This window comes from Helianthus annuus, chromosome 10 (genome assembly GCF_002127325.2).
Source record: "Helianthus annuus cultivar XRQ/B chromosome 10, HanXRQr2.0-SUNRISE, whole genome shotgun sequence".
NCBI classification, from domain to species: Eukaryota; Viridiplantae; Streptophyta; class Magnoliopsida; order Asterales; family Asteraceae; genus Helianthus; species Helianthus annuus.
The window spans coordinates 160,375,165-160,401,595 of NC_035442.2; the positions used below are offsets into that span (position 1 = coordinate 160,375,165).

Genomic DNA, 26,431 nt, shown 5'->3' on the forward strand with positions numbered 1-26,431 from the left:
GGTCTCTTGCCAATGGCAAGTGAACCGTACTGAATAGTCATCAGTGTCCCAAATTGGACAAAGATAAAGAGGATATGAAAAAGGTTCCATATGCCTCTGCTATCGGTTCCATCATGTATGCCATGTTATGTACTAGACCGGACGTATCGTTTGCTCTGAGCTTGACTAGCAGATATCAACAGAATCCTGGTAAAAGTCACTGGATTGCTGTGAAAAATATCCTAAAGTACTTAAAAAGAACTAAGGATATGTTTCTGATATTTGGCGGTTTGGAAGAAGAGATGAGAGTAAAGTGTTACACTGATGCAAGCTTCCAAACGGATCGTGATGATTCACGATCTCAGACAGGCTATGTTTTTACTTTAAATGGTGGTGCTATAACTTGGAAGAGTTCTAAGCAAAGCGTGGTGGCCCAGTCGACCACTGAATCAGAATATATAGCGGCTTCAGAAGCTGCTAAGGAGGCTGTTTGGATGAAAAAGTTCATTGCTAATCTCGAAGTTATACCAAGCATACAGAAGCCTATCGAGATATTTTGCGACAATACAGGTGCAATTGCTCAGGCAAAGGAACCAAGGTCGCATCACAGCACGAAGCATATTCTCAGAAAATTCCATTACATACGGGAAGTTTTGGAAAGAGGAGACATCGTAGTAGAGAAAATTGATACTGATCAGAATCTAGCGGACCCGTTTACTAAGCCTATACCTCAAGTGAGACACGAGAAGCATGCTGACTGTATAGGTCTTAGATATGCTAGACAGTGGGTCTGATTTTGTAATTTAGTAATTTGGTGCATTTTGAACTGTAAACAATATTTTATGTTTATTTGAATTTAATGGTTGAATGTCTTTTAAACTATTATATCTGTGTTCAAATATTAGTACGTTAAGTATCTATGAATATTGTATTCTAAAATGTCCGTAGTCTATCAGATTCGTGAGAACCAATCTGGTAAAAGACTATTGTGAATTAGATGGTTGATCCATACAATGGATACTCAAAGTGTTGAGAACCATATTCACTGATATGATTAGTTGAATCATATTGGACGTAACTCGTTTCAAAATGATCTTCATGGATCTTAGTCATAAGACGTTTTGAATAGGTACGATCATTGTATCCTTAGACCTGCGGTACATACTAGAACTAACTTAAATGAATGGTTGCTCTTTGATTCTATCTAACGCTGTACGTAACTGGCAGTAATAAGGATAGTTTTGGGAATGATCTGAAGTTTAGTGGGAGTTGTTTGTAGCCAAAGGGATCTGTGCTTCTATACTTAGGAGAGGAACACTCTGGCGCCTTTCGTTGATTTGAACTGGTGTTAAACGCGTGGCCACGCTCGAACTAGTAGTAGTTTGATAAACCACTTCAAATCAGGAACGAAATTAGAAATGGTTGAATAATATATGAGAATGAATTGGATCCATGTCTCATGTTCAACAAGTGTTCAATACAGAGGGATAAATGAGTCGATAACCAGGGCTATAATATTTGCATAACCAAAGGTTTGATTAGTGCAAAGAATTAGTTGACATAAATTTGTCATACCTTGTCGGGGGCAATATGATGCAGCTAGGCACCCACTATTGTCTACATTGAAACTTAATCGGTCAATCGACCAAGTGGGAGATTGTTGGATATAATGTTCAATTGTCGATTATAATTCAACGTTGCCGTCAAGGTACGACCCAAAGAGTTACACTTTAGGCAACGAACATTTAACGGTGTTTTAATCGTTAATCACCGGATCACGAAATAATAAGCGTAACGAAAGAAACGGGTAATTATTTAGAATAATTATGGAGAGCCCGGATTAATATTATAATTAATTTGTTAATTATAAATAATATTAGATAATTAAAAGTAAAGAGATCATTGTTATAATTATGAGATAATTATGTGGAGTTGTGATTAGATTACAATTCTAATGTTGATTTTAAATAAAAGATATACATATTATATCTTTAATTACTTCCAATACAATCTCATGTATGCATCCGTTAGACATATAAAAGGGATATGCAAAGGGAGTTATTATGGATCTCGAATACTATTTCTGATACTTGCTCTAGGCTACTGCCATTGAAAATAAGAAAAGAACAAAAGGTTATCTAGTCAGCTTTTGCTTTCTTTTGTCGAGCAAGAATAAGAAAATCACAAAAATAAAAAAAAAACAAGTCGTCACTTCCGCATAACAGGAGATCCGAGATTTTTCTTCAGTTTAAAGGTTTCGTTTGAAATTGTTTCAAACGAACAAATATGATTTCGTGGTCAACGATCATCTAGCGAGATCGTTCGTTGAACCAAGGTGTCTTACTTGGTAGTCACGATTCTTTAATTTTTATATAACCTATTTTGATTGTAATGAGATCACTGGTGGAAACGATTTAGAACCGAACCTCGTGTACATGTTTTCCGCTGCGTTCAGTTTGTTTGACAAATTGACTAAAATTATTTTCTAAAAGTTACACGAAAATTCCAACAAATCCATCAATTACTCATGATAGGACTGATTAAAACTGTTTACAATGTATATAAAGGAAAAATATTAACTGCAGATTTCAGATTACAAAGATGTCTAAAGCTCAAACGTATGATAAATTCGGTTCTAGACCAATCACAATCAATGCAACATAATGTCACAAAAAATCACATACATTATCTGAATTTCAAAATTGTACGTACAACAAATTATGGATTTTGGCGGATGGAAAACGCTTACACGGCAGCCATGGACATTATCTGGTGAGCAAGACCCGGATCTTGTTGCAGAAGCTCCCTCAAGTTAGCTTCCACCTCTGTCAATTGTTTCTCAAGGTACTCCTTTGAAGTCTGTTTAAATTTTAATTTTAATATAACTTATGTAAATAGATAACAAGAAAAAAAATTATATACAAGTACCCATGTGTTTGGTAAAATGACGTAAGAGAAAAGCAAACCTGTAAAGAGGCTATGGCAGTTTCACTATCCTTGAGCTTCTTTTCTTGTTCATTCATTAAAAATGGTTTCGGCTCTAAGACGAATCTGGTCATAACATGTAAGAAAATGTATCAGTTGGTGACGGGATATTTTCACCGTCTCAAAGAATAAATTACTCCATATATTTTTGGCAAATTGGAAATAAATAATCCCACCTTTTCAACTTTGGCCGATAATAATCCCAAGTCAGTTATTAGCCGATAATAATCCGAACTTGTCCCTTTTTTTTGTAAAGTAGTCCGCCGTTAAAATAGCTTAACGGAGTTAAATTTTTTCCCGAATTACAAACCGACGTTTTAGGGCTTTTGATCAGAACAAGGATACGAGTCGATTGATATAAAACTTACGTCAAAATTGTGCTCGAAATGGCTAGATTTTTGTTAATTGGAAGTTAAAACACCAGAATTGAAGCACCGTTTTCGTGGGTTGGGGGCAGTATTTTGAGGTAAGTTTTACATCAATCGACTCATATCCTCGTTCTGATCAAAAGCCCTAATTCATCGGTTTGTAATTCGGAAAAAAACTTAACTTTGTTAAGCTATTTTAACGGCGGACTATTTTACAAAAAAAATTGACCAGTTCGGATTATTATCGGCTAATAACTGACTTGGGATTATTATCGGCCAAATTGAGAAAGTTGGGATTATTTATTTCCAATTTGCCTATATTTTTTAATTGTTGATGAATTAGAATAACGTCTAAGAAAGTTCTGTTAAATGTAGTTTAAAGTGCTTCAATTTTTTTTTTTTTTTGGCAAAAGGGATGAAAATTGGTGCTTAGAAATCATTGTACACGGTTATTCCTGAATAAGAATAGTATAGCAGTATGCGTGTAAAGGTTATCCAGTACTCACGTTCTCCCTGTAAAAACAAAACAAAACAAAATAAATGGAGGAATATAATAAGAGAGAATCACGAAAGTAGCCATACATCTTTATGGTCATGTAGGAACATATTCACACATATAGCTAGGGGCGGAACCACAGTCTTAGGAGCCGTAGCCCGAGCTACGGCTCAACCCGTATTTGTAGTGTTTTTTTTCGGTTTTATACAAAGGATATCCCTAAAAAATACGAGGATAAAAAATAGGATACTTGATATTACTAAAATCTCGTTTTTTTATAAGACCAGACATTTTAAAACCCGAAAACTTGTAGAATATTTAAGCCCGAATAATAAAATAAGCCCAAATTAACAATAATAGAATTGAAAGGAGACTCTAAATATAATTGATAAAGTTAGCCCAAGACCCAAAACAATATTATAATTGAATAAGTGATCTTGCTTGTCTTATGGTGGAAACCGGAACAAATAGTTCTTGTCCTTTGGTTTATTGGGTAGTAAAGCTAGCTTTGGTTTTACCGGTTGCAACCTCAACCATTGAAAGATGTTTTTCTAAATTGAAGTTTGTCAAGACGGATTTACGCAATCGAATGAGCCCGGAATATTTGAACAATTCTATGGTTTGGGCGGTCGAAAAAGAAACTTTTGATAAAGTAAAAGATGACGATGTGATGGAACGATTTCAAGCTATGAAAAAAAGAAGAGGACAAATATATTAGATATTTGTTTTACTTTATTTATTATCGTTTTTTTATTAGTGTATAATTGCACGGTAATTTTTTTTAGGATACCCCTAAATTAATGGGTTAGTTCCGCCACTGATATAGCCATTGAGATGAGTAGATATTTGGTAGCGTATTTACTGTTACTCAAGTATCTACTTTTACTTGCCTAAACTAAACCCTTATTTTCATTCTATACGCGAATAACAATATATACTTATATACACGAATCTAAAGGCAATATGGTGTCGTATATCACATTAACTATCATTATCGATGGAATAAAGTTTGATACTTGAGTAAAAGTAGGTACGCGTTTGAGATCTCATGGCTAAATGACTGATTTGTTTATCGCATGACTTTATAGATATAAGACGCCAGTGGCGGATCTAGGATTCGTGCCAAGCGGTAACGTTTTATAAATAAGCGATAACGAAATCGAAAAAAACGTCAAATTTTTCCAAAATTTACACTAATTTTACACTACCACCGGAACGCCAAGCCGTAGCGGACGCCACCCCTTAATATATACTATATCCGCCCCTGTAAGACGCCCAAAAAAATACTTTTCATGATTTTGTTAAATATTAATATAATAATGAACGCATTATTCGGTGACATAACTTCAGATACAGAATGCATAGTTTCAGTATAAGAAAATATACACACAATTACATGATGCCATGAGAACTAAGCATATTGTAGTTAAAATTATGTACCTATAGATTTGTATGTGTTTGTGTCATCAGACAGCTGTCGTAGTTCCTCCAAGGTTAAATAAGCACGCTTCTTTTCACTTTCCTTGTTTCGCATCTGGTTTTGAACCTAAGATAAAAATAATTATTATACCAAAAATGTCTTCAAATCTGATTAATGTAACCTTTGCTATAAAAAGACAGTTAAAACAGAGAAACAATATAGGATGTCTATTTCTCAATATTCATAAAAAATTTAAGCAATATCAGACATTAACCTAAACTTTCAAATTTGTTACTTATTACATAAAATCAGATTCTCAGATTTGGTCTAAGAAATATGCCTACACCACCAAAGTGGAGATCATTGTTCATTAATCGAATCATCAGTTTCATCTTTACAAAGATATTCATCACCTATGTGATTTCATCTTCAAAACAAATCCCCTTGTACCTCTATGGTCATGTCAGAAAAATTTAAAAGAATACATGAATTTCATATGAGAAACACATAAAAGTAACCATTTATTTGAGTGTGCTATACACTTATAAGTTATACCTATATGGTCATGTCAGAACAATTTCATGCATCCATGAGATACACGAATCTTTGGTCGTGTATCTACTGTTATTTGCATATTCACCTTTACTCACCTAAGCCCTAAACATTTTCACTCCCTTGGCTTAAAAAAGCGTGCCTGAGGCGCAAGTCTAGGGGTGTAAACAAGCCCAGAGGCTCGAGAGCTACTCGTGATCGGCTCGGTTAAAAGCTCGAACGAGTCGAGCCTTAACGAGCCCGAGCCCGAGCCCGAGCTCGAGCCTGAAATACAAAGCTCGTTTAGGCTCGCGACTCGCGAGCCCAAACGAGCCTAAACAAAATTTTAGTTTTTTTTATATATATAATATAATAATGATGATGATAACATTGGTGAGCCGAGCTCGAGCCGAGCTTTGGCTTGCTTAATCGCTGTTGAAACGAGCTCGAGCCGAGCTTCTAGCTCATTTGAGGTTGTCCTCGAAATAGCTCGAGCCGAGCTCGAGCTTTGGGTTTTACTCGCGAGCCGAGCTCGAGCTCAGAGAAGTAGGCTCGAACCAAGCCGAGCTCGAGCTTCATATAAACATAACGAGCCGAGCTCGAGCCTAGTCGGGCTCGGGCTCGGCTCGTTTACACCCTTAGGCGCAACTAAGGCGACATCAGGCGCAGAGTTCATCGCTTCAGCCTACATAAGGCGCGAGGTTTACCGGAAGCGCAGGTGAGGCGTGTTTTTGGGCGAAAATTTGACCTTGAGGCGCCATGTCATCCACATGCCACATTTTTGTGCAGCAAGATCAGGATGCTGTACAACATGCTTTTCAGGTCGTACACGTCGGTCATTATATATTAAAATATACATATAGCTTAATGGTGTCTAAATATTGGGCAAATGATGCTAGAAACCTATAGGAAATATAGCGCGCTTTGCGATTCCGTGCGAATAATATAATAATACACGAATAACAATACATACATGAATCTATACGCGATATGGTGCAGCGTATCACAACGTATTCACTGGCAAATCGTTACGCCTGACTCGACTTACTTCACAATACACAATGTAGTATTCTATGAATTTTTATGTGACGTATAACTAACATGTCAACAATAAACGAACATTAAGAAGGCAAAAAACACACAATTGACGATTAAACAAATAAAAAGATCAACCTGTTTCAATTTTGCAGTTGTCTCAATCATGCGACTTTGAATTTCCACAAACGCCTAATAACACAAAATCAAAATCGGCAATTAGTAAGGAGATATCAAAAACATGCGTGTATGTGTATGTATAATTTTTTATAATAATAATAATGGAAAGATTACTGTTTTGTTTGCTTCATCAGCCATTTCAGTTCACGTTCTTCAGCGAGTTGAGATTTTGATACGAACCCTAATAAAGCGGTTTGCTTGATTTCGTATAACCCGATTAATGTAAACGGGTCTGGTTTTACTTTGGAAAATTACATAAAACCCCTTGCGTTTTACTCCAACTTGCAAAATCACTCCCACGATACATTTAATTTATTTAAATTCTAATGATTAGTGAACTTTCATCATGGTAGTTCCAACATTTTTTTAACGGTAAATTTGGATTATTGACGGACTACTGAAGTGCCACCAGCGGAATCACCTGATCTTATCCATCTCCACTAGACATAATGTCTATACACCAATTTAGAAGGAAACCCAGTAAATATGGGGGCCCAAGGCGGAATGAAATTTTAGAGTCATTTTTCTTTCTTTGATTATAACAAACGATACTTCTTTATTTGTATTTGAAACCAAACAAAAATCTAACACAACTATAATAAATAGTGGTTTGCTTGTATAAGGAATCAAACAAATCTAAAACAATAAGTTTGCACTAATATTAATAGTTAGCGTATTAATTTTCTCTTGAATAGGGGACCTATTTTTTTTAGAGGCTCTAGGCCCAAGCCTAGATTACTTTTACTATAGTCCGGCCCTGACTTTCATTGCTAAGTGGAAGAAAGCGGTTTGGTGCATATGGCGAAACCGTAATGACATAGTTTTTAAACACAAGCAACCGGATTTGGCTAGGATGGAGGAAGAACTAAAGCTTCTTGGCTTTCTTTGGCTAAAAAATCGGTCTAGAACATAGTGGCGAAGCTTGAATGAAAACTCGGTAGGGGCTAGGGCACTCTCAGGCCTCCATTATCCTCCGCCCTTACTAGAACGCAAGGTATGACGTGGAGCCGATGGTGTAATTTTGATTTACTGAGTATGGTCCGAATGAGTATGTAATATTTTTGTTTTTAGTTGCTTAGGCTAAGGCGGCCTGCTGGTGTAATATACTTTGGCCAACGCTAACACGCTATTAGCTCGTTTTTTATATATACTTATTTTATTTATTGGCCGTTTAAAAAAACAATTAATTGAAAAAAGAAATAGTTTCCTCTCACATGACCCACCACCTCTCCCAAATGTGGCCACCACCACCTCTCTATACAACATAGATGTAATTGTTCATAGTTCATATTTTATCACATCATATGTATATTGCAATAGTTTAATTGAATTGAATGCAGAATCTTACAAAAGAAAATCAAATCTGTAATCCAGCCAATAATCATTAGTGTTAATTAACACCTAATAATCAGTTTGGATAACTATTAGCAAAGTTTGGTGAAGTTCCAAAAAAGTAATAAAAAGCTATATAGTTCGGTTTGCTTTGGTTTCAATCAAAATCAATTTGCTTATTATAGACTAGTAAATAATTTAGGGAGATCTATGTTGAGACTTTGGTCTAAAATTTTATATCTAAGAGTGTTTTTTCTAACCGTAAGAACCTATTAATGAAAAACTTATTGGATCCCATGCTAACTAACACGATCAAGTGAATCGAACCTTGTCTTCAAGAGGTTATGATACGAAACCAGTAAAATCAAAATTTAAAAATGAGACCTCTCGTATAATGTACCTACAAGTGCTTAAGGAGGCTTATTTAAGGCACAAGAGTCAAGACCACCGAAATCCACGAAATTTTGTTAAGTGTGTAACCTTAGTTTCAACAAACTTATAAGACAAAAATTAACTTCTCGTTGTTTTGAAATGGCTCATGATAGATATGTCACTTCGGGTTTTGGGAACCGCCACGATCCTTTACAACCTTCAAGGATGAAAACATTCATCGAGATCACCACAATGACGTTTTCACTCGCTCTCAACAAAATCCATCACAACTTAGGGGCCGTTTGGCAACTTCTTAATGGTTAAGTGCTGAACTAGTAAGAGGTCTGAACCATTAAGAGCCAATATAATGCTTAACCGTTTAGAGGCAAATGTCTGACCAATTCATATTAGAGGTCTTTAACCATTCAGACTCAGTATAATGCTTAACCATTCAGAGGCAAATGTCTGAACCATTCAGTTGCTCATGAAACAAATAGTCTGAACCATTAAGTGTTGAACCAGTAAAAGGTCTGAACTATTAAGAGCCTCGTTAAGAGGTAAACAAACAACCCCTTAACCTAAAGAATTTTCGAAGTTCAATATTGATTAGTATGTTTAGGGATAGCAAACAAACATAGGACAAGTCATATATATATTCTAGAACAATGAGTTAAAGAGGTGTAAAACCAATTCTATATTGTCCAAGAGGTCGACATAATGTTTTTTGTTGATGTCAATCGTTTTCTCCAAATTAATGAGGTGTGAAACCAATTCAATAGTATTGGGAAACAACTCACGTGGCCAGCTTCTCCCGAACCGAACCCCATTAACATCTTTCATCTTGTACAATTGATATGCAAAGTGAAAACTTATGAATACAATTAATTGTACAATATTTTGTGTAATATTATTTATTTCCTTAAAAAGACTCTTCGTAATATCCGACTAAACATACCTACAAATTTTGTCATATTTGACTGCAAGAAGCTCATTATTTTGTTTTTCGTTGCCCGAGTGCAGAATTACCAAGAGGCCACCATCATTGGACCACCAAACATGATTGACTGTGAAGTTCTCTCATTTACAGGCAATGTCCATTAAATGCGTTGATGGTATTAATGGACTAATGTGAGATTTACAAAACGTTTAATGTTATACTTTTTGTTTATTGAATGAATTATTAATTTTTTTTATTATAAAGTAAGCTAATAAAGATTATATATTATTATGCAACAAATCTACTTTTCCAAATAAAGATAGGGCTATATATATTGTTTATATTCAATGGGATGCATTCTCCTCTATATTAATAATCCAATGTTTTAAACAGTAGAAATAAGAAAAAGTTATAATAATATATAGTCTTTTTAATAGTTTTATTATTTTTTTTAAGTTAGATAAGCTCTATATTAAGAATCCAATGTTTTGAACAATAGAAATAAGAAAAAGTTATAATAATATATAGTTTTTTTAATAGTTTTATTATCTTCTTTTTAAGTTAGATAAGCTTTTACATAAAGGTAAAAAACGACACTAGCCTGATACAGAAAACACCATAAGTCGGTATCGAATTGATTTTGAAAATCTTTTAGTTCTGGAAATTCGGTACTGCTACCCGGTACCATTTGCTCATCCCTGATCACGGGTGTCGTACGAACAACAACGGTATCGCGCAAATTTTTTTGTTGATTTTCTTCAACTTTTAATGATTTCTTTTTTTAGTTTCAGAGGTAGGGATGAGCACGGTGTCAACCAATAACAAACTGGTACTGGTACCGAAAATACCAATTACGGTACTTGTATATGAAGGTAAAAAACGGTAGCCAACCGGTACCAGGGAAGCCAAAAGTCGTACCGAATTGGTACTTAAGATCTTTCGGTTCGGGAAATTTGGTACCGGTACCCAGTATCATTTACTCATCTCTGACCACAGGTTTCATACGAACAACATTATTACCATACAACTTTTTTGGTTGATTTTCTTTTGGTTATCATTTAGTGTTTTTTTATATATTTTCTTTTTACTCTTGTCAGCGGTTTCCGTGCGTAACGCGCTCGTAAGGATTTCAAAACACATGTAAATACATACTAAACAACAAAAGACGTTAGCCGCAACACGATGATAGTAAAAAACTAGTTAAGGATAAATTTTGACACGAAAACCATATAATCAGTTGTATGTCATATGTATCATAGTGAAAGCATAAAAATGAATGTCTATTTAATTTTCATCTACTTATGGCACCCAAAATAGTGAGGTTTAGGTAGTTTTTGGAGCTTTGTGGCATTCTTTGGTCGGTTTTAGCTATTCAGTCGGTTTTAGGGGGTCAATTTTGGGGGTGTTTTTTTATGAAGGAACGGGATCATACGATCTTTGGTGGGACCAATGAGTTATCCTCAAGTTTTTGTTTACTCATCATCATCATCATACTCGGTAAATCTCACAAATAACAAAGTTAAGGCAGGGTCTGAGGAGGGTAGATCTAGACAGCCTTACCTCTATCCCGTAGGAATAGAGAGACTGCTTCCAGTGAAACCCCCAGCTCGATTGTAGTTTTGTACCAAGCCTGGGAACTAAAGCACATAACACTCAAACCATCGGGATAGAGACCAATTAGTGCATGTACCCTTGTGTCTTTCAGCTATCAATGTCACCACATGATGCATGACTAACCATCCGCCGCTTTTAACATTATTTTCACGAAATTAGTAAAATAACGTTAAAGTTTGTACCATTTCACTTTTGCCCCTCAAACGCCCACACATATATACATTATATGTGCACACTCCAAGAGCAGTGTATCAAGTTTTTGTTTACTAAATAGTAAAAAATTAATAGTATAAATTTGTAAAATAAAAATAAAAAATTAAAAGATCGTGATTACGTAAAGACGTTTTTTTAAAAGTGTTTTGAGGAAAATTGATTTTTAATGATATTGTGACATCACACATCAACTAACTTTTGAACTTTAACAAACTTTCATATTCAAATGTCATGTTTCCTCATTTCGGTGCCGATCTTTTTGTTTTCTTTCTCCTCAACCAACGAACCTAAACCCTCAAACTAAAATAGCAACCAAAACCCACAACTCCCAATCTCTTTGTTTTTTCTTGAAAAAAAAAACAATCTTTCTTGCAATTCCTTTGTACTTCATTTCCAACAAAGCAACTGGAATCTCCAGCCATTCATTGATATTTCACAAACCCAGATTCAGAAACTGTAAATTTGATGAAAATAAAGAATTTTTTTTGAAGTAGAGTGATGTTTCAATATCTTGTTTTAAGTGTGTTTGTGATTAAGGTTCATTAACATTGTGTTGATGGTGAGAAATGTGAATTTGTGTTTATTGATGGGTGCTTGTTTCAGTTCTGATCTTGATGAACAACATTCTTTCCAGCCTGAGCCAGGTATTTCTATACGATTTTCTGTCATATTCAGGGGCGGACCGGACCTACCTTGTAACAAGGGGTAGCGGGGCTGCCAAGTATATATACTAAAATTTGGGCTTATAGTTTAAACGAGCCAATGAGCCAGCTAAATGGGCGTAAAGAGCGAGCCAACTACTTGAGCTTAGCTTGGCTCGTTTACAAACCAAGCCGACTTGGCTCAAACCGATTACAAAGAAGCTAATTTCAAGCGAGCTGCCAACTTTTTGAACATCTCTAACTACAAGTGTGATTTATATTTGTTTCTTTGTGGAAACAAGAACATAGAAATTCAAAAACATGTTTCATTTCAAATTTGTACCAATTCCGTCCCTAACATTCTTGAAACATGTCAGTTCCGTCCAAAAAAGCATGAGTTAACTGCCATTTTCGTCCCTGTGGTTTGTCTAATTATTCGATTTAACCTTAGTTTTTTACGGAACTGGCATGTTTCAAAAATGTCAGCGACGAAAATGGTACAAATTTGAAATTTGGCCTGAACTGGCATAATTGGACAAACCACGGGGACGAAAATGGCAGTTAACTCAAACTTTTGTTATCCTGCATTTTGGTTTTCAGTTACTAGCTTTAGATGCAGAAAACAGATGTCAAAACTAGAATCATATTTGCATTTATTAAGACTCTAGTTTGTGACTGAATGTTAAAAATTGCAGATGAAATCCAACCATCGGAACAGCGTTTTGACGATTCATCGAATCTAGAAAGTCCTAGCAGTGTAGAGGTGATCAGCAGAGATATTGAAGACCTTAAACAGAATCTTGGATATACCAATCTTGATAGTTTTACATACGATGAGATGCGAATGGCCACCGAATTATTTAACAGTAATCTTGTTATAGGCGAGGGTGGATTCGGGGTTGTTTATAAAGGAATTATAGATGAAAGTGTGAGATCTGGTTATACTAGAGTTGAAGTTGCTATTAAAAAGCTTAATCCCATGGGATTGCAAGGTGAAAAGGAATGGCTGGTATGTTTCATTTGCAAATTTTCCCAATTTTTTTTTTCTCCAAAATTACAGTTTCGAGTTTCGACTATTGGTGGCAATCATGACCCGCTCTTCAAGAAATGGGTTGATTTGAGCAAAAGAAATTGCATATGGGTTCATTTGAGTCGACTCAAATGATACAATGGGTCATTATATATTCATATAACGGGTCAAAATGACAGCTCTTATAAAACTTGCTAACTTAAAACAGGTCCAAATGGGTCAAAACCACGCCACCATTATAAATAGTCCTTGTGGTTTTCCAAAATTTTGGATTTGGTCCCTGGCTTTCCAAAATTTCACGGATGGTCCCGGTGGTTTGCACTTTGTAACGTATTTAGTCCCCAGCTTTTGCCAAAAGTGCATTGATGGTCACTGTGGTTGTACTTTGTAACATGTTTAGTCCCTAACTTGGACCCTTTGAAACCTTTAGATTTGTTGACTGATGATTTTGTTTCTGCTTTACAGACTGAACTCAATTATTTAGCACGTTTGCGACACCCGAATCTTATGAAGCTTATCGGATATTGCTGTGAGGGGACACACCGCCTTTTGGTTTATGAATTTATGTCAGCTGGGAGCTTAGAGGATATCATGTTTGCCCGTGAGTAACTAAACTATTATAAAGCTTTCAATAAGTTGGTTCAACAATCTATATGGGGTTTGGGTCGTATAACATTCTATACGAGTCATATAATGTCATACGGCTCGTATAGATGGAGACAAAAAAAAAACATTCTCTGACATTTTTTTTGAAACATTCTCCTATACGACCCGTAACTCTACACAGGTCGTATAGATATGAAAATAATAGGTGTAGGGGTGTGAAAATAAGATTTTTGGAGTCAGTGGGAGCCTATTTTTATGCATTAAAATTAACTTTGGGCGACTTTTAACTTGTTGAATCCAATTCACTCGTTTCCATTTTAGTTATATTTATATGTAAATAAGTCAAAATTACCACATCTGGTGTAGCCCAAATTGTGGTTGTGCATGCTAATTATTCTTATAGGCATTTTATTGTATTGGTTTTATGGAAAAGCGTTGAAGAAAGGGTCAATTCATCCATTGTCTTGGGGAAAAAGAATGAAGATTGCTTTGGATGCTGCAAAAGGGCTTCAATATCTACATACTACTGAAAGACCTGTTATTTATCGGGATTTCAAGTCATCAAATATCTTGTTGGATGAGGTTAGTCACTAATACTTGTTTTACTTGATAGATTACGGTTTTCGTCTTTTAAAAAAGGTGTAAACAAATTACCTATATATTAATTTGCAATAAAAAAAATAAAATAAAAAAAATCCTCGCACACAAACACTATTCGATTTTGTTTGGCTTTTTCTCTACACTTTTAAGTTTTATTTACTTTTAATCCTTTTGTTTTTTTATCTTTTACACTTTTAACCCTAATAGTTTTCATCTTTTACATAACCTTTAGAGTTTACATCTTTTATACATTTAACCTCATAGTTTTCATCTTTTACATATATGTCACAAACATTTTCTAGTTTTAACCCCAACACTTTTCCACTTTCAACTTTGGTCCCTATACTTTACATCTTTTACAGATTTATCGTTTTACGATTCGTTCTAAATTTTGCGAGTTAACATGCTGCAACACGCGCATGTGGTTCAACGTTTTTACGTCTATATTTTTACGGTTTAACTACTCCGTCGAAACTCGCGGGTCCTAAGTCGACTTAGTTATTTTTTTCTAAGTTTTACTTTTTCGGCCTATTTTTTGCGAGGTAGCACGCTGTAACGTGTGTGCGTGATTCATCATTTTTATGTTTACTTTTTGTTCGGTTTAAAGGTCCCCCACAAAGCGCGGGTCCTTGATACTAGTTGTTATTAATACGAAAGTAAATCTACAGAATTTTAATGCAAAGCTATCCGACTTTGGGATTGCAAAGGATGCGCCTATGGGAAAGACCACCCATATATCAACTCGAGTTGTAGGTACCGAGGGATATACAGCACCCGATTACGCCCAGACTGGTGAGTAGTGTTACTGTCTTATTACTATTTGACTTTGTATGAAGTTTGACTTTCCAAAGTCAATTATGTAGTAATTACTTTTGAATATTGATGGCATTGGCAGGTCACTTGAGAGTTAACAGTGATACATATGCGCTTGGGGTGGTGCTTCTTGAGTTGGCGTTGGGGCTACGAGCCATTGACGATAGCCGAGCTAGCGATATGCGCTCCCTTCCTGACTTCGCTAATCAGTATATGACTCACAAAAGGGTAATGGTAGACTTAATTGATCCTAGAATGGAGCGTAATTATTCTAGAAAAGATGCCGTTAAGGTTATCAATCTAGCTCTCCAATGTCTCCATGATAGCCCGGTTATGAGGCCCCCTATGAGCAAGATTCTTAAGATACTTGAATCGGTTCAGACCCCCGAGGCATCTTTTCAAAGTGAGTCGGAGAGTGTGACCACCGCAGATCGTAAAAAAACTAGAAAATCAAGATATAAGTTAAAGTTGAAATGAGACTTCCAAAGGTGATTAAGATGTAAGTTTTTTACATTTTAGAAAATAAACCATGTATAAAGTATATTATGTTTCAAACTTGTTGTATAAGATCTAAGTGATAGCCTTTTGTTCTGTGATTCTTGTTTCAAATGTACTGTTCTTGACACAATATATACATCTTGCAATCGCTAGGATTTTTTACCTGCTGCAGGCAAAGGATTTTTAAACTCGAAAATTGTAGTTCAGACAAAAATGAAGCCAATATGCTAAGCGTATCGTTTGCGGTTCTATTTGTCAAAACAGGTCCCGTTTTATCAACAAGATCAACTAAACGCATAGTTACGAAGTTATGAGTAAGATTATCAAAATGGACAACAAACCAGAGTACCTTGCTATTATGATACAAATTTATTGATGAAGACTATTTAAAATAAATTCAGAGTAAAGTTCCCGTACAAATAACTTTAACGTACTAAACGTACGAATAGCATGAAAAAGGCAACAAATTATTTGTACGTTTTGTACGTTAAAATACCACATAATAAAAGAAGATTACAGTATGCTAATGCCAACAATTGTCATTTGTCAATATGAATAATCAGCTGATAATGTAACATTGTAAGTTGTAACTATATCAAGTAGGTATAAAACTGAAAAAAAAAAAAACTAAATTTGTATTGTTCCTATTAGATAAGCACAATAGAACAATGAACAAGCTGCAAGAATATCCAAATCATCACAAAATAGAGAATTTTTCATAACAACACATAAAAGAAAAGAAAATTCATGGAATAAATGGCCACAAAAATTATATTCACTAAAACCCTAATCAAGAAACCAAAAATATGCCCTTTTCTTTCAGATTTTCCCCAAAACAGAAATATTGTTTAACCAAGTGCAAAATGCAAATTAGGGTTAAAATTCATTGAATATATCATTGGAAAGAACTTCAAAAAGTAAAAACAGAAACCCTAGATTTAAAAACAGAGTGCGGATTCTAACTTTCTAAGTTGTATTCTTTGTCATTTCTTACCATTTTGGCCCCTCAACTAGTCTCATCACTTCAAATAAGTTTTTATTGTGTTTTCAATTAAATAGAAAGTTGGCAAAAACGTTTAATTAATCGTGAAATCCAAACCTAATGTATTTATTAAAAAAATCAACACTTACAACAAATTAATGCTACTTGCAATGATAAATGATGGTTGGTTTGATCAATGATGACTAATGGGTGTCAATATTAATCATTAATGGTCAGTTAAGGTCAATGATGGTCAATTAGGGTCATTGATAAATGAGCGTCAATTACGATCAATTATTTTGTACCTTATAGAACGGGGGGGGGGGGGGGGGGGGGGGACGTATATACTAGAGGGGCAATCTTGACCCAAAGTCTTTCAAATGGGTCAGTTTGGGTTGCTTTTAAAATTATATGGGTTGGTTTGGGTAAGATATTTTAACTAATTGGGTCACAATGGGTCACCTTATTATTTTCGGGTCAAAGTGGGTCGACAACATTAAAGAAATGGGTCGATGTGGGTTAGTGACTTAAAGAAACGGGGTTGGTTCGGGTCGGGTTTCGGGCCGACACAGGTATATGCACGGGATGGGTTTCGGATCGCAACGGGTTTTGGGCCGGCACGAGTTTCCGCACGAGACGAGTTTCGGGTCCGGACGAGTTTCGTACTGTTTCGACCCGAACCGTTTCGACGCGTATGGTTTCGACGCAAATCGTTTCGACCCGTACTGTTTTGACCAGTACCGTTTCGACGGGAACCGTTTCGACCCGTAACGTTTCGACGCGAACCGTTTCGACCAGTATCGTTTCGACCCGTACCGTTTCGACCCAAACCATTTCGACCAGTACCGTTTCGAATCAAACCGTTTCGACAAGTACCTTTTCGACGCGTACCGTTTCGACCAGAACCGTTTCGACCGACACCGTTTCGAATCGAACCGTTTCGACGGGAACCGTTTCGACCAGTACCGTTTCAAGGCGAACCGTTTTGACCAGTACCGTTTCGACGCGGACCGTTTCAACCCGTACCCGTTTCGACCCGTGCCGTTACCTGAGCACAAAACCCAAATTCGTATTTTTATTTGGACATGGACCTGATTTGATTACTTGAAACTCCAATACGTTATTCAAATGCAAAAACGAAGCTAATTTTGGGTTTTCCCAAGTCCGGTTTAGACCCTATTTCAATTAATGAATCAAATTGAAGGCCATGAAATGCATACGATAGTCACTTATTTGACTTAGAATGCTAACTGGTAATATTATTAGCTTGAATAGTTAATGAGCTTGGAAAGTAAAAGTCATGTAGTCAAATAAGTTTTACATAATGAATCGGTACTTCAAAATAAAAAAGCAAATACAAATTATTGAAACTTTTAACGACAAAAATCAAATAAAATACAGTAATAAACAAAGCAATTATTCAAACACAAATCCAAAATTTGCAGTGAAAAACTGAAAATAAACAATCAGAGATTGAATTTGGATATATTATAGCCACACATGATAGAACTCTGCAAAAAATAAATCATGTTTACCTAATTTCATGTACGTATTGAATTTGGATATATTATTGCGACGGTGAGTATAACTATAAAATATATGTATAAAATTTAATTGTTAACAGTTAATCATACAGCAAAAAATCTCAAAAACAGAGTAAATTATCAGCCTGACCCGACCCAACCCGAAACCCGTTCTGACCCGAACCCGTTCTAACCCGAATCAGTTCTGACCCGAACCCGTTTCGATCCGAACCAAAACAACCTTTTTTTTAATTGACCCATTTTGACCCGAACCCGTTTCGACCCATGACCCGACCCGACCCAACCCGTTTGCCAGGTCTAGTATATACCCAAAAAACTTCTATAGAACCGGGGGGCGAAAACGTATATACCCAAAAAATTCTATACGAAAAATACATATATAATACTACTGAGTGAAAAATTCGAACCCCCCCCCCCCCCCCCTAATGATCCTGCGCCCATGTGCAGGTCATTTTTGTAAATATTATTGGTGTTAGGATATATTTATATGTAGGTGATTTTGTAAATATTATTTGAGTTAAAATGGCAAGTTTAAATTGGCCTATTAACTTTTCCCACTGAATTGTCTTTGCTCTAAGTTGCACAACATCCAAAAAATGGTGTTTTTTTAACGGCAAATTTGGATCACTGACGGACCACTGGAGTATCATCGTGTCAGGAGCGGAACCACCCGATCATATCCATCTCCACTAGGCAATAATGCCTATACACCAATTCAGGAGGAAACCAAATAACAGCCAGCGAAATAACATTTAACACAAGCAGCCCACCGAGAAGCTGGGCAAAAGTGCAAAACACACCTGCATAACAGGTCGAAAACAAATACAACAGCAAGCATAACAAACAAAATGACAGAGAAAAGCAACAGACAGCACCAAACAAAACCAATAAGTTAAAGCAGCCCTACAGCTCTTTGCTCCAACTATCCCATGAAATTGACTTCCATTTTGATCGATTCTTGACCCCATAAGCAGTTTGATTTCATCGACCATTTTATCCACCGGTTTTTTAAATCTCCTAAAATTCATACCATTCCTGTTTTCCCAGCAACCAAGCTTTAATCGACACTTAACCCGTGCATGACATCTCCAATCTATCTTTTACCGAATTAACTGTCGGGATACAAACGCATCAGCTGTCCACCCTTGCCCAAACTGCATTAGCCACTTGACATGAGCCAAAGACGCGTTCAACTGATTCCTCTTCTTGCAAACATAAAGTACAATCTGCGGAGTTGACCAAAATGCTCCTGCTCCTCAAATATCTCGGGAGCGGAATTCTGTCTTGAATAAGCCTCCATACAAAACACGCAACCTTTATTGGCACCTATTTGACCCATAAAACTTTTTCGCCTGTGATTCCAAGAAAACTTTCATTTTTAGCACCGCTCTAACTGATTTTACAGAAATGCAACCTGACTCCTCTATGCTCCACCTCCACTCATCTTCACCATGAATACATGGTGAATATCTCGTTCAGGTATAAATTTGTATGAAGTTTGACTTTCCAAAGTCAATTATGTGGTAATCACTTTTGAATACTGAAGACATTGACAGGAAACTTAAAAGCTAGTAGTGATACATATGAGTTTGGGGTGGTGCTTCTTGAGTTGCTGATGGGGCTACAAGCCATTGACAAGAGCCGGACAAGCAGTCAGCAATCCCTGGTCGAGTGGGCTAGACCGCTTCTGGCTCACATAAGGCCTTTTGTGCATACCAACGGATTATACAAACCAAAACATCACATGTTATGTTGCGGTTTCACCTTAAAAACTTACAATCCAACTAGAATTCAAAACAAGAACTCAAACTTTACCCCAAACTTGATGCAGTCTTGACATCAGCCGTGTAATAGATCTTCTGTATATCTAAAGATGATGATCTTGGAGTACATGTTGATAGCCTAGGTGAAGCAGTAGTCGAATTTTTTTAAAGCTGTGGAAGTTGATTCATATTACTTCGCTACATGATTGATGTTTTCCGATATTTAATGTTTTTGTAGCAAATACCTGATAAGCAACAAAACGCCACATAAGCAAGAAACTGGTCATCAGGTGATGACAGTAGTACCAAATTAGCGCATTTCAACAAAACATTTACAGAGTTGGAACCGTACTGAGTAGCGAGTATACTTATAAAATGGACAATTAAACCAGCATACCTCGCTGTTATGATACTAGACCTATTATTATAGACTAATAAACATCCAAAACATGCAAAGCCAAATGTCATATACAGACACTACTTGCTAAGTTGAAAGAATATCACACTTATAATAACCGGTGTTGGCAAGATATGCGGGTGAAAACGGGTCAGGTTGGGCAAACTGGCAATCGCCTTTCTGTACGTTTAATAAAGATTATTAATGTCGGTTATGATTACAAACATAATATTATTGGAATATTAATCCAAATCTTTGAATAAAATAATTTAAGAAGCTCCAGTGGTCCGTCAGTGGCACGTTGATACTCCAATGGTCCGTCAGTGATCCAAATTTGCTGTTTAAAAAAAAAAAAGAAAAGCTAATTCATCGGTCAATGTGTATAAATTACTTACAACATATCCAAGAGATTTGATTGTCTGGTTATATTTTGCTGTTTGCAACAGTTGAACAAGGCTTCTACAATCTTGTATCTTTGAAAAATACATGTTTTCTTCAGTACTAATTTCTTCTTTAACTTCTTGTAGAACAGATTCTAACCCATAACTTTATAGTAACTTCATGATTAACCCAACAACTTAACTCGGTCATGGCTGGTTTTGCAATAAAATGTGGAATCTCCAAACTGAACATGTTTATTTTGTTTATCAAGCGCTTCAAAAAGAGATCTCACCGATATTACGAAATTACTCCCAGGTGATTACACACATTTTTTACAACAGAATCTAGATCCTTAACTCTTTTAACTATACTAGAAACCATTTTACCTAAATGGTCTTGATTAACAGAATTATGCACAGTGGAAGCATTTGCATACATTGAATCCATATAGAACACGATTGAATTAATCAAAGTGAAAGATGATCGAATGATGGACAATTTCGGTTAAGTGGGAAACTGTCTTGGTGCCGGTAAATATTGCCGGCAGAGTTTATTATATACATAAGGGATGGCGGTTATGTGGTGGTTAGTATTTGGTGGGAATAACCGCCATATGAACCGGTACCAACCACCAGTCACACCCGCTCGAATATATCATCGTACATACACACATAAATATACATATCTTAAGTCTTAATACAGAAAATAAATAGAATTATGTTTATAACACTAATAAATGGGGCATCATAAGATCATTGTGGTCTGTGGAAGGTTATGAGTGTCCCCATCACACTCCTTACAAACGGATAGTTTCTGCACTGAATCGGTATCCAAAATGCAGGGGCAAAGGATAGTTGATACCCGGGGGTGCACCTGCCCCCCAATGTTTCAGTTAGAAGTATAAAATTTCCGATTTTTCATCCAAAATATTTAAAATTATAAAGGATCGCCCCCAATCAAGAAACCAATGAAATGCCCTTTTCTTTCAGATTTCCCTGAAAACAGAAATAATTTAACAATATGCAAAATGCAAAGAAGGCTTAACTAATTGTACCTAATTACAGCATAAAATGAAAAAAAAAAATTCATTGAATATATCATGAAAAAGAACTTCAAAAAAGTAAAAACACACATTGAAAGTATCCATCAAACCCTAATTTTAAAAACAGAGTGTGGATTGTGGAATCTAAGGGTGGAGGGTATAAGGGTGTTTGAGTTGGGTGTTTGAATGGAGTCACCGTTCGGTGACCACCCCCACTATATTGAGTTGGGTGTTTGAGTTGGAGAGAGGTAGTGAATTTCGGTGAGTGTTCACCGATTGAGGGGGGAGAGTGATGAGAGGAGAGGAGAGAGGAGAGAGAGAGGCTCAACCAATCATGTTTTTTTTTAATTGAGGGGTGTTTGACTATACCTAGTGATTGAGTGTAAAATGGGGAGTAGAATGAGGAGTTGACATGGCATAATACTATTGGGTAAGATTTCACTCAAACACCCTAAGTTGTTTGACTATACCCTCCACCCTAAGTCCTATTCTTTGTCATTTCTTACCATTTGGCCCCTCAACTAGTCTATCACTTCATATAAGTTTCCAATATGTTTTAAAATAAATTGATGTGTTGGCAAAATTTTAATCATTAAATCCAAACCTGATGTATTTATAAAAGAAATCAACGCTTACGACAAATCAATGCAATTTGCAATGATAAATGATGGTCGGTTTGACCAACGATGGCTAATGGCCGTCAATATTGCTCATTGATGGTCAATAGGGTCATTGATGGTCAATTATGGTTAATGATAAATGAGCGTCAAATCTGATCAATTATTTGTAGTTTATATCATGTTTTTCTCTAGAAGTTAACACATACTACCCTTTGTGTCTGTTTCTTTTCAAAATGTCTATCATTTTATAGAGAATTATTATTGAAAATTAAATTTGCATACAAGAACAATTTGCTTGCAAGAACCCATTATTTCAGTTTATGCATTCATATTCTACAATGTGATAATGTTGTAATGACTTGGATTGAAATATTTAAAACCTACAATTATATGAATTTGTTAAAACTTTTGGTTTGATTTGTGTTTGTATATATTATTTGTGTTTTGATATATTTATAAACAAATAGAACTGGAAAACAAAAAACTAGTTATTTTAATTCTGTAATAATTTTAGCTACTGATTTTTATCGAAATTTGTCGCAGTTTTTTTGAAAAAAAATACGCAATCTGTTAGTAAACATCCGTTGGTAGATTCAATTCGTCACAATTGTCTGTTGTAAATGATAATCAGAGAAAATCAAAAAAGGGACTTCATTTTATTGATTTATTTCTTTCATACAAAACATAAAACCAAACCTTTATTTATAGGCTTTACAAGAACTTATAAAAAGGAAATACAATAAAGACGATTCACAATTATTGGTTGCCTGATTTACGGATGCCAAGAATAGGGAGGATTCTTGTTGACCCATAATTTGCTCTCCAAGATATCCTCCTTTCTAACACTCCCCCTCAAGTTGGATTGTGGGATTGCACGATTCAACTTGGATTGGTTTTGATTTTGGGTTTTGATTATGTTTGGTTTTTGGTTTGGCTACCGTCTCCTTGACATGGTAGTTTGGCTTGATTTGAGTTACCGCCTTTAGACATGGAAATTTTTGGCTTGATTTGAGTTACCGCCTTTAGACATGGTAACTTTTGGCTTGATTTGAGCTACCGCCTTTCGACATGGCAGCCTGTTTTGGGTTTTGGTTTCCCCTCAAGTTGAAAACAATCAACTTGGCCATTTGGGTTTTGGCATTTGTTTTGATTTGGGTTTTTGGTTTTTTTTTTTTTTTTTTTTGGTTTTGATTTTTTTTTTGAGCGGATTTTTTTGAGCTCTAATCTTTTGGAGCTTTGATTTTTTGAGCTATACCTTTTTGAGCTTTGATTTTTTTTGAGCGGAGTTGATACTTGTTTTTTTTTTAATATTTTCTTTTATTTAAAAAGGAGCCAGATAATTATACCCATCATCCGGAAACCCTAACTCCAATATCTCTCTCCTCACATCATCAGGCAACGAGGATCCACCCGCCGTCATCTGCTTCTCAAACCCCCGATCCTGACCGCCGAATTCATCATCGCTGTAATCTTCAGGAGCATCATCGAATATTCCGTTGTTATCATCGTCGAAAAAGGGTTTATCTGAGTTGCCGTCAACCCTGACGAACACTCGGTCGCCGGAGGGGTCTTCGGAGTAATTTGGGTCGGAGGAGTCGCGTGAGATTAACTGGAAAGTTGCGGCTTTCTTCTTGTCAATGAACTTCTTCTTCTTCCCCATTGTTAATGAATTTGATCGACTTGCAGGTGATCGGAGTGTCGCGCTCCGGTCAAAGATAATATTTATATACCCTAATTACCCTTAACAAATAGCTAGTGGTAGCAAGGGGTCGAACCACGAAGAGTATGTGGTTTGTGTACGGATTTGATTGAATTATGAATTGTTATCACTTTTATGAAGCTTGCTATATTGTTTTTGTATATTTTTGTTTGATTGGAAGATGTGAATTAGAACTACTAAAATGATTAATTAAATTAACTACTCAAGATTACTAAATGCAAGAATTGAAAATGATTGTTTGAACAATAATGAGAAAACAAGGTTCACACCCGTTTTCAACAATTGCAAGACTTAGGGTTACTATGTATTTTAATTAGCTTTACTTGAAATAGTTCATTAACGGGTCGCAATCACAAAGCTTAGGTGTCAATCGCTATCAACGTTGTAAACAACGGACCATGATACACTTCGTTACTTTGGACTAGCAAATCCTACCAAAAGACAAGGCATAAATACGTGCATTCATTTCACAAAGTCAAATTTGATCATTCACTCGACAGTTTGCAAATTCAATACCAACGTAGGACAATTGTCTAAGATTCAAATGCAATTCAAGTTGTCACAAAACAATTAACAAAACATAATAAACCCTAAACCTTACAAAAGTCTACACCGGGGTGAAACCTCCAAGAAATTAGCCAAGCATGATCGAAGAAACTTGATCACCGGATGTTGAAAGCGTGAATTGGATCATCGTGAAGCTTGAAGATGAATTGATGGATGAGGATTAGGGTTTTAGGTGAGTGATTATGGTGGATGGATGAATGGTGTGGTGAATTGATGGAAGGATGGAACTAGGGTTTGGAATCAAGAAGATGATGGTGCTTTCGTTCTTGATTCGGGATGTAGGATGGATGGTAGATGGATTAGAGATCAAGTGGTTGGTGATTTAGGCTCCAAGTTTTGTTTCTCAAACTCCAATTTTCGTGTAACTCCCGAGTTTAATGGCCAAGAACCAATCATAATCGAGCATAACCCCTAAATCCAAGATCTGCGCTTTTCTGGTTTTGACAGGCCGTCGCCGACGGCCCTCAACCCGTCGGCGACGGGCCTTGGTTTGCTCTCCTTCTTCCGACGGCCTAAATGTCTGGATACGGCCACAATGTGTCTACGGGGCTTTCTGGGATCCGTCCGGGACGGGTATACCCCCGTCGCCGACGGCCCCTAAAAATCCACTTTTCCATTTTGCGCTCCTTGCACTCCCGATTGATCCGTAACGCATCCCGGTGCTCCGGTTTTCGACCCGGTGACCCATAAAGCTCCCGAAAAGCTCCTTAAACTCCATCAAACCTGCAAAACACATTCTTGATTAAAAGTAGGCTATTTGAAACTAAAACTTGCGTAAAAACGTTAAGTTAAACAATAACAAGCACCGGTTTCTAACCACGTATCAGCAGGTGTGTTGTGTAACGACTGGAAATAGATTTTTCAGGGTTTTAGGGCAATATATTGGGCCGATGTGAAACTATGAAGAAGGGACAACAAAGAAACAAAGAAATCACAGATTTGAAAGGTTTGGTCGAACGGTTTTGGTTTTTGGTTTTTGGTTGGAGATTTGATATTCCAAAGTTTTTTTTTTTGGTCTTGCTGGTTTGAGATTGATGAACAGAGTATCCACGGATCAGAAACTCTGCTCTGATACCATGTTGTAAATGATAATCAGAGATAATCAAAAAAGGGACTTCATTTTATTGATTTATTTCTTTCATACAAAACATAAAACCAAGCCTTTATTTATAGGCTTTACAAGAACTTATAAAAAGGAAATACAATAAAGACGATTCACAATTATTGGTTGCCTGATTTACGGATGCCAAGAATAGGGAGGATTCTTGTTGACCCATAATTTGCTCTCCAAGATATCCTCCTTTCTAACATTGTCCATGTCCATAAAATTTTTACTCACGCACAGTTTTCTGACGGATCTTCACTGACGGTTGGTGCCTTTACAGCCGTTTTTTTATCACGTAAAGTCCTTTACTTAATAGTGAAAAATGCCTCAATTAACTACGCAGTTACCATCTAGGCCGTGAGACTTTTACAGGTGGTATTAGGTCTAGCTCTTAATCTAGAGGGAGGTAGTTATTGAAAGGTGTACATCAAAATATAGCTTGTATGCAATATACCATTACAAAAGACATAAATGTTGATGTAATGGTCAAGCACACACTAATATGTGTCACAACATACTACTTGGTTTATTTAATAACATCTTTAAGGTTTTATCAACCATGTTTGGTTGTGGACGGGTTGAATCTTAGTACTCGCTCACACACATGATAGAACGGCGTAACTTGGTGATTGGTCATCGATCATTTATGTACATGATGAA

General features: G+C 36.1%; 2 protein-coding genes across 2 annotated transcripts; one reads left to right on the plus strand and one right to left on the minus strand.

The window, feature by feature from the left end:
- Window positions 1-2,516: 2,516 nt before the first annotated feature.
- On the minus strand, window positions 2,517-7,228 carry LOC110886224 (prefoldin subunit 1). The gene is made up of 6 exons (XM_022133997.2): window positions 7,109-7,228; window positions 6,953-7,006; window positions 5,269-5,374; window positions 3,839-3,845; window positions 2,946-3,030; window positions 2,517-2,838 (listed from the first exon to the last, which is right to left on the minus strand). Exons 1-6 carry the CDS (start codon window positions 7,130-7,132, stop codon window positions 2,725-2,727), a joined length of 390 nt encoding a protein of 129 aa, XP_021989689.1. The 5' UTR covers window positions 7,133-7,228; the 3' UTR covers window positions 2,517-2,724.
- A 4,196-nt stretch (window positions 7,229-11,424) lies between these two features.
- Window positions 11,425-15,748, plus strand: LOC110883144 (probable serine/threonine-protein kinase PBL17). Its single transcript, XM_022130974.2, has 6 exons — window positions 11,425-12,106; window positions 12,799-13,112; window positions 13,599-13,734; window positions 14,173-14,321; window positions 15,008-15,131; window positions 15,235-15,748. Exons 1-6 carry the CDS (start codon window positions 12,019-12,021, stop codon window positions 15,627-15,629), a joined length of 1,206 nt encoding a protein of 401 aa, XP_021986666.1. The 5' UTR covers window positions 11,425-12,018; the 3' UTR covers window positions 15,630-15,748.
- Window positions 15,749-26,431: the final 10,683 nt, after the last annotated feature.

Coding starts and splice junctions, on each gene's coding strand:
- LOC110886224 (XM_022133997.2), bottom strand. CDS start 7,132: ATGGCTGATGAAGCAAACAAAACA. Junction 7,007..7,108: donor CTGATGAAGCAAACAAAACA/GTAATCTTTCCA, acceptor TTGTGTTATTAG/GCGTTTGTGGAAATTCAAAG. Junction 5,375..6,952: donor CAACTGCAAAATTGAAACAG/GTTGATCTTTTT, acceptor TTTTTATCTTAG/GTTCAAAACCAGATGCGAAA.
- LOC110883144 (XM_022130974.2), top strand. CDS start 12,019: ATGGTGAGAAATGTGAATTTGTGTTTATTGATGGGTGCTTGTTTCAGT. Junction 12,107..12,798: donor TTCTTTCCAGCCTGAGCCAG/GTATTTCTATAC, acceptor TAAAAATTGCAG/ATGAAATCCAACCATCGGAA. Junction 13,735..14,172: donor AGAGGATATCATGTTTGCCC/GTGAGTAACTAA, acceptor TTTATGGAAAAG/CGTTGAAGAAAGGGTCAATT.